Source organism: Haliotis rubra, unplaced genomic scaffold (genome assembly GCF_003918875.1).
Source record: "Haliotis rubra isolate DU_JTF1 unplaced genomic scaffold, ASM391887v1 Scf43, whole genome shotgun sequence".
In the NCBI taxonomy this organism is placed as follows: Eukaryota; Metazoa; Mollusca; class Gastropoda; order Lepetellida; family Haliotidae; genus Haliotis; species Haliotis rubra.
Window position 1 is genome coordinate 520,409 of NW_025767113.1, and position 11,418 is coordinate 531,826.

At 37.5% G+C, this 11,418-nt stretch overlaps 1 protein-coding gene across 1 annotated transcript in view; it reads right to left on the minus strand.

Annotated features, from left to right (window-relative positions):
- Positions 1 to 11,367, minus strand: part of LOC124288959 (hydroxyacid-oxoacid transhydrogenase, mitochondrial-like) — an 89,605-nt gene extending 78,238 nt beyond the window's left edge. Inside the window, exon 1 of the mRNA XM_046725550.1 lies at positions 11,252 to 11,367. Coding sequence (XP_046581506.1) covers positions 11,252 to 11,304 — 53 coding nt within the window. The 5' untranslated portion in view covers positions 11,305 to 11,367. The remainder of the gene's footprint in view (positions 1 to 11,251) is intronic.
- Positions 11,368 to 11,418: the final 51 nt, after the last annotated feature.

Sequence of the window (11,418 nt, forward strand, 5' to 3'; positions counted from 1 at the left end):
TGAAATATATCAACAATACCTAAACCAACAATTCACTGGAATACATCCACAATACCCAGAACAACAATACACTGGAATACCACCACAATACCAAGCCCAACAATATACTGAAATACCTCAACAATACCCAGACCAACAATTCACTGAAATACCTCAACAATACCCAGATCAACAATACACTGGAATACCAAAACAATACCAAGCCCAACAATACACTGAAATACCACCACAAAACCCAACCCAACAATACACTGAAATACCTCCAAGTAACCCAACCCAACAATACACTGAATACCTCAACCATACCAAGTCCCACAAAACACTGAAATACCTCAACAATACCAAACCCAACAATACACTGAAATACCTCAACAATACCCAGAACAACAATACACTGAAATATCTCAACAATACCTAAACCAACAATTCACTGGAATACCACCACAATACCCAACCCAACAATATACTGAAATACCTCAACAATACCAAGCCCAAAAATACACTGAAATACCTCAACAATACCCAGACCAACAATACACTGAAATACCTCAACAATACCCAGCCCAACAATTCACTTAAATACCTGAACAATACCCAGACCAACAATATACTGAAATACCTCAACAATACCCAGCCCAACAATTCACTGAAATACCTCAACAATACTCTGAAATATCTCAACAATACCCAGACTAACAATACATTCAAATACCTCAACAATACCTAAACCAACAATACACAACAATACACTGAAATACCTCAACAATACCCAGACCAACAATACACTGAAATACCTCAACAATACCCAGACCAACAATACACTGAAATACCTCAAGAATACCTTAACCAACAATTCACTGGAATACCACCACAATACCCAGCCTAACAATATGCTGAAATACCTCAACAATACCCAGACAAACAATACACAGAAATACCTCAACAATACCCAAACCAACAATACACTGAAATACCTCAACAATACCCAGCCCAATAATACACTGAAATACCTGAACCCACCGTGTTGCTGGACATGGCTGTGACTGGCTGCCTGCTGGAGGCCCTTCAACCTGTGGAGAACAAATGAAGATGTTTGTCGTGTTTGATGTTTAACGCTGAACCACAGAAACAATCCAGTGATCAACCGCATGAGCATTGATCGATGCAGTTGGGATATGATGATGTTTATCAACCAAGTCAGCGTGCCTGGCCACCTTGTCGCTACTACAAGCATGAATTGCTGAAGACCAATTCCTGCCCTGACTATTATGGGTATGAAAACATAAGACTGAGTTTAGTTTTACGCTGCTTTTAGCAATATTCCAGCAATATCCTGATGGGGACACCCTAACACTATGTGGGGAATCGAATGGGTGGACGAGCCAACATAACCACTAGGCTACCCCACCACCCCCAAAAACATAAGAAGAAGAAGACAAAGTCATCAATATCCCCTGCAATGGTAACTTACTCTTCATGAATATGTCAAATAGTTACGACTACTGGATACTACTGAACTACTGGATACTGGAAATAGAGTAGTGCTGTTGATTTATGTCATTAGGTTCTTGAATATCCACAAACTGGAAGGGGAGTATTGAAAGGTTTTACGTTCAGTCATAGTAAAAATTATTGCCATGGTAAGTATTGGAAACACAAAAAGTAGAAATCTAAAACTACCAAAAGGGTCCAGTTCACCACCAAACCTGTCTATGTGCCAAGTTTGGTGGGGAAACATTGAACAGTTGTACAGTCCTGCACCGGAAAAGAGCACTACAGCCAATATCATTCAAAGTCAAAGTTGTTGCCATGGAAACGCAAAAATTATTTCTTCAGAAATCCAATACTACCGAAAGGCACCAGTTCTCCACCAAGCAGTTAAATGGATACCCCTAGAGCAAGGGTACATCTCATGCAACTGGTCATTCCTTACAAATAATGTAAAGCTTCACCAAACAAAGCTTCCAGATAAGTTGTGTATCTGCATAATTTATGCATGAATAATTCTTATATATATATATATATATATATATATGCATAAAAAGTCAAATCAATAAGTGAAACATACCCACAACTTTCTCAGAATACGAGTCAGATATTGTTTACACGCGTGAACCAAACCTGTCAAAATATTGTTTCAGTTCTACACATCGAATAGTGTTGGTTGTCCGAATGATCTCCGCAACGTTTGAGTTACGATTTGTTTAAAAGCTAGCCATTAAACAGCATTGCTATCACAACGTTTCTGGTCCGTATCGAACAATACAGCTGACTGACTGAAGATTATAAGCCAGTGCAGACCATAAAAGCTAAAAAATCCTGCTAAATGTTCTGTCTCTGTGAAAGTAATATAACCATGCAACCTGTGAAATACTCCTCCCTTTATTTCCATTTGGTATGTTACGACTCAATTTTATTTTTGAGGTGTGACATACCCCTAAGTGTTGAGTTTTAGAATTTTAGATTTTTAAACACTCACAAACAGTATGTTGATGTAAACAGGGATTGAATTGAACCAGTATTGTTCATAGGTGAGTAACATTTGTGAAAAGTGCTTATCATTTTAACAAAGACATATTACTGTTTTGTGTTAAAGTTTTCTTGTGTGTTGAATCAACTGGACATTGTAACTGCACATTTTCAATTCAAAACTTTTTTGAAACTGCATGCTCCATCTGAAATTCACAGCGACACAAAGAAATAATGTGGTGCTGTATTAGGTACTGTACATAACACTTCCATGTTTCAGTAATAAACATTATTGACAACTAACAGTATGTTAAGTAGTTTCTAATTAGCAGGAGTACCAAAATCTTACACCATTGTGCTCATTTGACATTTGACATTGCTGACCTGAATTTGGTACCAAAGCAAAACATAACGCTTCAAATGTAAGATCTAGCAGAGTTGTAAACAAAATTCTCTCTTGGGCATTTTCGATCCAGTTTTCTTTGAAGATCTTTCAAATATACATGAAATATTGTGTTTTCCTAAAGTCCATGCAATGACTATGATGCAACAAAATAGTTTGTACTTCCAGGTCTAATTAAATGTTTACATTATCCCTGCTGTTAGCTGTTACAATATGTTCAGGTGACATGTTTAGACAACTTCAAAGGTTCATCTTCTCAAGTAAAGTGAGCTAGCTGGCTATGTAAGTCCAGTTTACATCATTGTCGAACTAAAGTACAGTCGGAAATAGAAAAAAACTGTTTTTAGGCTGTTACTCTGTATCCCTATAATTGACAAATTTACAAATAGCACATATCGAAATAACACACATCGGCCTAACTGGGCATTCGGTGGGATGCGTAATAGTATATCCAGAAAAGCATGTTTACTCATAAAATTGGGCAAAACTTAGACAAAATACGAATAGCTGTTCAGAACAATAGATCGGGGACTATAGATGGCAATTAGGTCGCTAAGCCAGGTATGACGACGGACCGTCGACTCACCTGTCATGAAATGCACGTCCTGCCTACATGCACAAGGGGTCATCTCAAAGATATTTTATGCTTTATCATATGTGTTGAATATGTTTCATCTATTGATCATAAAGTATATGCTGAAATACATAAAAGGGTATGATACCCATGGAAAAGCTTAAATCAGCCATCGTATTAAATGTCTCAAAATATATAGGTGTCATGACTACCTGCAGATCGACAGGACTGGATATTATTTGTAAATTGTTATGACATGCCGTTTGCTTCCCAGTTTAATTCCCCCAAAGGATTATCGTATCTCAGCTTATATCTCTATCCCCAAGCCCGACCCCAACCGCCGACACCCGTCATGGATTTGCTTTTGAGACGACCCCTCCTACCTGTTTCTTTTTATAGTGATAGTGAGACTCCATGGCAGCTACATCCTTCATAGTTGCAGTATTAAAGTTATTATGTTTTACGTCAACTATCATTTATAATGAAGCTAAGTTTAATTTCCAAGTGGACATTTAAAAAATTGTCCTTTGTAATATAATATAATCGCACACAAATTTGCATAAAGCCATGTCCTGTTCCAAATAAGTCGCTTTGGACTAAGAAAAAAACTGCATTGCTCATTTCTGCACTAATCTCTCCTCAGTAGAGTCCTTCAGTAGAGTCCTCTTTATATGTTTCCTATCTCCCTACCACTGAGACTGTAGTTAGGCCGAACTTAGTTTAAAGATCACATATACTCTAGGGGGGTACAAATACATAAATCACTAACTGGCATCGGTATAAATGAAACCCCATCATTAAAACTACTCACTTCGGTCTTTAATTAACTTAAATTGACCTTTTTGACAACAGTGCACAATTCTCACCCGCGAACGAAATTTCAACCAATCAGAGCGGGGAGTCTCTGTGACATCATATGAGGAATAGATATGAGGGCCGATGCAGATTTCATCTACATTTCAGGGGGTAAATTATCTTGTTTACAGGTTTGTATAAACCTGAAATCGTGACAACTGTTGTGGAAAATGAAAGCTATATGTTCTCACAATCTACTGTCATTTAATTTTGCCTCCTGCTTTGCCTAGTTTCCGAGTTACAACTTGTTTTCTTCGACGATTTTGTCAAAATCGCTTGGTGTCGTTAGGCCTTATTTGTATAATGACTGATCCAAATTGATCCTATTTCTGTGTTTTTTTACCTCGATATTTAATCATGTCATGTAAAAATCTGTTTGTATTCTCAAAACAGTGTCGGCCCATAAGTTTTCACATGCAATACAGCAATTAATACTCCCTTGTAACCCGTGTTAGGTGTATAAACCTACACATGTTATTTGTCATCATTCACTTGATGGTCAGTTAATGAATTTATAACAGGCATAATTAGTGGTAACACTTAGATTACCCGACAAAGGTTCCCATTTGGCATTTCTTGTGTCTGGAGTAAATATTCAACATTACAAACATCGATCAAAGGATTAACCGATAACACGCTGATTGATTAATTACTTTTATCTTACACAGCGGATTTGGTGTTTATGTATGTAGATTTACTAATCTTTACTGAATACACTCTGTCGTGTCGGTGTCTGCGTAAAAACAACGTCCTTCTTCCAAAGGATTAACCGGCATTACATTGATTGATTGCCCATTATTGGCTAATAAAATTACTGTTTTTAAAGAAAGGCGGACATTATGCAATTAGTTGCCAGGTGTGCTATCTTGGGTGACCAATGAGACTATACACCAATGTGAAATACCTGAAAAGATTTATCACTTTTTCGGATATTAAACTGTTAAAAGACAGACACATCACTTGGAACAGCTGCAGATGAATGGCATATCACTCGTTTTTGTGGATATTGATGGATACATTCCTTGAACAAAGTAATAGCCTGACATTGTTCCTATAACTTTAATCTGTTTTAATTTTAATATTTGCATTTTGTTTTTATTCATTTATCTATACTAACGAAAAATGCTACCTCCTGCATTATCCAAAATGGACATCTATCCGAATTCTATCCGAATTCTTTCCTAATAATAGAGGCTGTAGGCTGTAGGCAGGGGGAACCCGTCTCGCCATATCTATTTTTGTTTGTAGCAGAGATCCTAGGTATCATGATTCGTGCAAATGTAAGTATTAAGGGTATTATCTTCAATAGCAAGGAATATAAACTAGGTCAATATGCTGACAACACCCAGCTCTTTCTGGAGGGCTCCGATGTCAGCCTAAAGGCTGCTATGGATACTCTTTCTCTCTTTTATCGCATGTCAGGATTAAAAATAAATATAGACAAGACAAAAGCCCTGTGGATTGGAGCTATGGCTAACAGTAAAGATATAATATGTAGTGAATATGGCCTGGACTGGCACTTAAGGAACTTTGAGATTTTGGGTATTGTTTTAAATGCTGATTTGAATGACCTGTGGGTTATCAACACCAGGAAAAGGCTAAAAGTTATATCAAACATTCTTGGGAATTGGCGCAAAAGGAAGTTCACTATTATTGGGAAGACAACTGTAATTAAAACATTGGCTGTATCTACTTTAGTACACATTTTCACATCTCTCCCTAATCCTCCTAAATGTTTCGTGGATGATATCAAGAAAATGTTTTTCACTTTTATCTGGAGTGGTAAACCTGATAAGATAAAGAGGATGACTATGAAAAAGGATTACGGGGAAGGAGGAATTAGGATGATTGATTTAAAATCCTTTATTGCTGCATTGAAACTAGCCACTATTAAGAGGTATTTTAACAATGACGCTAATAACCCTTGCAATGTTCCTATTCGTCAACTTGCTCAGATGGGCTCAAACATTGATCGGTTCTGCACTGTGGACAACCCATGTTGGAAAGATGTTCTTCTATCATGGAAGAGATACAGAATCCTATTCATAACTGATGAGAATGATCTGTCTAAAATACTCTCTGAGCCCCTCTGGTTTAATCACCAGTTTGTTGATTCATCCTTTTTTCTTAAAAGTTGGTTTGATTATGGAATCACTGAAGTTAAAGACCTCTGTAAATCTGTCGGTCTACTCTCTTTTAATGAGTTCAAGAACAGATATCCAGTTAGAGGAACATTTCTAGACTACAATAAACTTTTGAAACATATCCCTGTCTCATGGAGACATACTGTCAATAATTCTATTAATGAGACTCAAAATCTGGGTATTAATGACATAGTGTATGAACTTATTATACCTTCAAAAGGTTGTAGAAGGTTCTATGACAAATTGATTAAAACAAGTCAGCTACCTGAGGTGTGTAACAAGTGGGAAAGTATGACTCAGATTACATTGCCTTGGAGTATTGTTTTTACAAACTATAGAAAGTGTACTCGGGATGTTAAATTATTGGATTTTCAATTTAGATTCATCCACAAGATTACATATACTAAAAAAAGAATTGTTAAAGATGAAATTGATTGACAAAAATGTTTGTACATTTTCCAAATCAGAACCAGAGGATATTATCCATGTGTTTGTATCGTGTGAACATGTACAGATGTTCTGGAGTGAACTAAGGATTTTTATTAAAAACACTTTTCGCATTGACATTGTACTCTCAGATTTCAAAATCCTGTTGGGACTTAACACTGGCTATGATTTTATTAACAACATTATTCTCGCTGGGAAACGATTCATATATATCTCAAGTATAAACAAGAAGACAAAGTCATCAATATCCCCCGCAATGGCAAAATACTCTTCATGATTATGTCTACGAGTTATGATTATGTCAAATATTTAGGTGTGTATATAGAAAAGTGGAAGGAGAGTATTGAAAGGTTTTAGAGTTATGCTCCGCGGAAAAGAGCACTATAACCAATTTCAGTCAAAGTCGAACTTGTTGCCATGGAAACGCCAAAAATATTTTATTCAGAATTCCAAAACTACCAAAAGGCACCAGTACACCACCAGATCTATCTATGTGCCAAGTTTGGTGATGAAATAGTGAACGGTTCTAGAGTTATGCTCCGGAAAAGAGCACAACCACCAATCTCAGTCTAAGTCAAACTTGTTGCCATGGAAACGCCAAAAATATTTTATTCAGAAATCCCAAACTACCAAAAGGCACCAGTTCACCACCAGATCTATCTATGTGCCAAGTTTGGTGAAGAAACATTGAAGGGTTCTAGAGTTCTGCTCCGGAAAAGACAAATGTGCACGGACGGACGGACGCACGGACGGAGTCCATTTTAATACCCCCCACAAAACGCTTTGCGTGGGATAACAACAGACGGCTGCAAATGTCAGGATTTCTGAAAATAATACAGAATATTGTATTTGTCGAAAAATACATACCTAAGAAAAACAACAGGCTTAACAAATTTCACAAAAAAATGGCCTCATAGCTTTATTTCGAACTTTGAAAATCGGCAAGTCTCTGGGCCAATAAATAATCAGCTCCAACATGCCTACGACCCATGAGTTTACTGCTGGAGGTTTGCACTTTGTCTTTCTATACCCATCCTTTCACACTTTGAAACTAATAACTCTTTTGTCAGCGATAACCAGGTTTTAACATCATATAAATATCCTATAATAAGATTAATAATAATAATAAGAAGAAGAAGATGAAGAACAATGACAAGAATATTAATTACTCAACATGCAGGTAACCCATGAGCTTGTCGCTGCAGTCATGTACTCCCCGACTTATGTACCTATACTTTCACACTCTGAAAATTTGTAACTTGTTGCCAATGTATAACCAGCTCCAAGTGCCTTACCTATGGAGTTTGCAACTGGAGTAGTGTACTCCCTGATTTTGTATACCTATATTATGACACTTTGAAAATTTGAAATATTTGTTGCTGATGTATAACCAGCTCTTACATGCCCGTAACCCAGAGTGTCTGTTGCTGGAGTGATGCACTCCCTGACTTTGTGTACCTATGTTTTCATACTTCGAAATTAGTAACTTTATTGCTGATGTATAACCAGCTCTTACATGCCCGTAACCCAGAGAGTCTGTTGCTGGAGTGATGCACTCCCTGACTTTGTGTACCTATGTTTTCATACTTCGAAATTAGTAACTTTATTGCTGATGTATAACCAGCTCTTACATGCCCGTAACCCAGAGTGTCTGTTGTTGGAGTGATGCACTCCCTGACTTTGTGTACCTATGTTTTCATACTTCGAAATTAGTAACTTTTATTGCTGATGTATAACCAGCTCTTACATGCCCGTAACCCAGAGAGTCTGTTGCTGGAGTGATGCACTCCCTGACTTTGTGTACCTATGTTTTCATACTTCGAAATTAGTAACTTTATTGCTGATGTATAACCAGCTCTTACATGCCCGTAACCCAGAGAGTCTGTTGCTGGAGTGATGCACTCCCTGACTTTGTGTACCTATGTTTTCATACTTCGAAATTAGTAACTTTATTGCTGATGTATAACCAGCTCTTACATGCCCGTAACCCAGAGAGTCTGTTGCTGGAGTGATGCACTCCCTGACTTTTGTGTACCTATGTTTTCACTTCTTCAAATTAGTAACTTTATTGCTGATGTATAACCAGCTCTTACATGCCCGTAACCCAGAGAGTCTGTTGCTGGAGTGATGCACTCCCTGACTTTGTGTACCTATGTTTTCATACTTCGAAATTAGTAACTTTATTGCTGATGTATAACCAGCTCTTACATGCCCGTGAACTCCAGAGAGTCTGTTGCTGGAGTGATGCACTCCCTGACTTTGTGTACCTATGTTTTCATACTTCGAAATTAGTAACTTTATTGCTGATGTATAACCAGCTCTTACATGCCCGTAACCCAGAGAGTCTGTTGCTGGAGTGATGCACTCCCTGACTTTGTGTACCTATGTTTTCATACTCAAATTAGTAACTTTATTGCTGATGTATAACCAGCTCTTACATGCCCGTAACCCAGAGAGTCTGTTGCTGGAGTGATGCACTCCCCTGACTTTGTGTACCTATGTTTTCATACTTCAAATTAGTAACTTTATTGCTGATGTATAACCAGCTCTACATGCCCGTGAACCCAGAGAGTCTGTTGCTGAGTGATGCACTCCCTGACTTTTGTGTACCTATGTTTTCATGCCGAAATTAGTAACTTTATTGCTGATGTATAACCAGCTCTTACATGCCCGTAACCCAGAGAGTCTGTTGCTGGAGTGATGCACTCCCTGACTTTGTGTACCTATGTTTTCATACTTCGAAATTAGTAACTTTATTGCTGATGTATAACCAGCTCTTACATGCCCGTAACCCAGAGAGTCTGTTGCTGGAGTGATGCACTCCCTGACTTTGTGTACCTATGTTTTCATACTTCGAAATTAGTAACTTTATTGCTGATGTATAACCAGCTCTTACATGCCCGTAACCCAGAGAGTCTGTTGCTGGAGTGATGCACTCCCTGACTTTGTGTACCTATGTTTTCATACTTCGAAAGTAGTTAACCTTTGTTGCTGATGTATAACTAGTTAGAACATGCCTGTAACTCATGCAGTCTTTCGCTGTAGTGGTGCACACCCTGACGTTGTGTACCTATGTTTTCATACTTCGAAATTAGTAACTTTATTGCTGATGTATAACTAGCTAGAACATGCCTGTAACCCATGGAGTCTGTTGCTGGAGTGGTGCACTCCCTGACTTTGTATACTTGTAACTACATTTTCTTACTTTGAAAATTTGTAACTCTTTGTTGCCAATAAGTATCCAGCCCTAACATGAAGTTGTGTACTCCCTGTCTCTGTATACCTATTTGAAATGAATAAAAATATTTTTAAAAAACAAAAAAAATTTTAATCGCTTGGTATTAATTAACCACAAGTTTTTTAAGAATGAATTTGGTGTTCCGCATAAGTCTAACCACAAATCTTTCATATGTAATAGTTAAAAGAGTACAAAAAAACAAAGTTTATTTGTTCTTTAACAGCTATTTCACACTTACACATGCTAACTACATAGATTGTAGATATCAACGCGAAAAAAGTTTTTTTCTATTTCCGCCAGTAGTTTAGGCTCGCATACTGCAGTCATTTTTGGCTGGACTGCTGACTCAATGCATAGTCCAATCCAATGGCCATTCAACGAAATGAACATTTGGGTCAAAAACAAGATGGCACCTGTCATCGAGCTATATTTCGGTTATTTTAGGACATCAACTTTGGGTCAACCGATATTTTTAAAGCCTTTAACTACTGAATACACATACAATTTATAAAATTCTACACTGCAATTGCTTCCCAAATTATCATTTTTAACAATAAATTCTGATGTAGATGTTCCTGCACATAGGCACAGGGAACATGAAGGAAAACCAAGTTCTATGGATAGTCAGCTTCCTTAGAGCAAAGAATGTAACACTTCATCACATGCTTGATAACGGTGTTAGTATCCACACCGAAACGTCGCATTCATTGCAATAAAGAAGTTGACTATCCATAGAACTTGGTTTTCCTTCATCTTTACAACTTCTAAATGCCTCTCAAAGAAGTATGAGAACATGCTAATTTTCTCTCTTTAATAGATGTATTGTGTTATAACTCACTTAATGATAATCACATCTGGAATATTTTGTTGCTACAAACTTGAAAAGGAAAGTTTTATTATTTTTGATCTGCTAGTTGGAGAAGAACGGGAACTAAGACAAGATAAGAATGACCGACATATCTCCAGGTCAGCTGACAGGTCACCTGTTTTGCTATGTGGGGTACGACTAATACCACACTCGATGACAACCAAGCATCTCACGTTCAGTCAGCTTAAAATTATCAAATAGGCCGTTATTTCAATATTAGGAACATGCATTCGCAGTTCCATCATCACCATACCGTGATTGTGAATACGTTCCTAATCTGCGTAACGCTTGAGTTGAACACCACATCGTGCTTTCCTCTTCTCAACTGGCAGATGAAGCAGTTACCTCCCTTCGATCCGAAGATCGCACTACATTATTCGTGTTCATATGGTTCGATGGACTTTCCCATTCCGAGGTAGA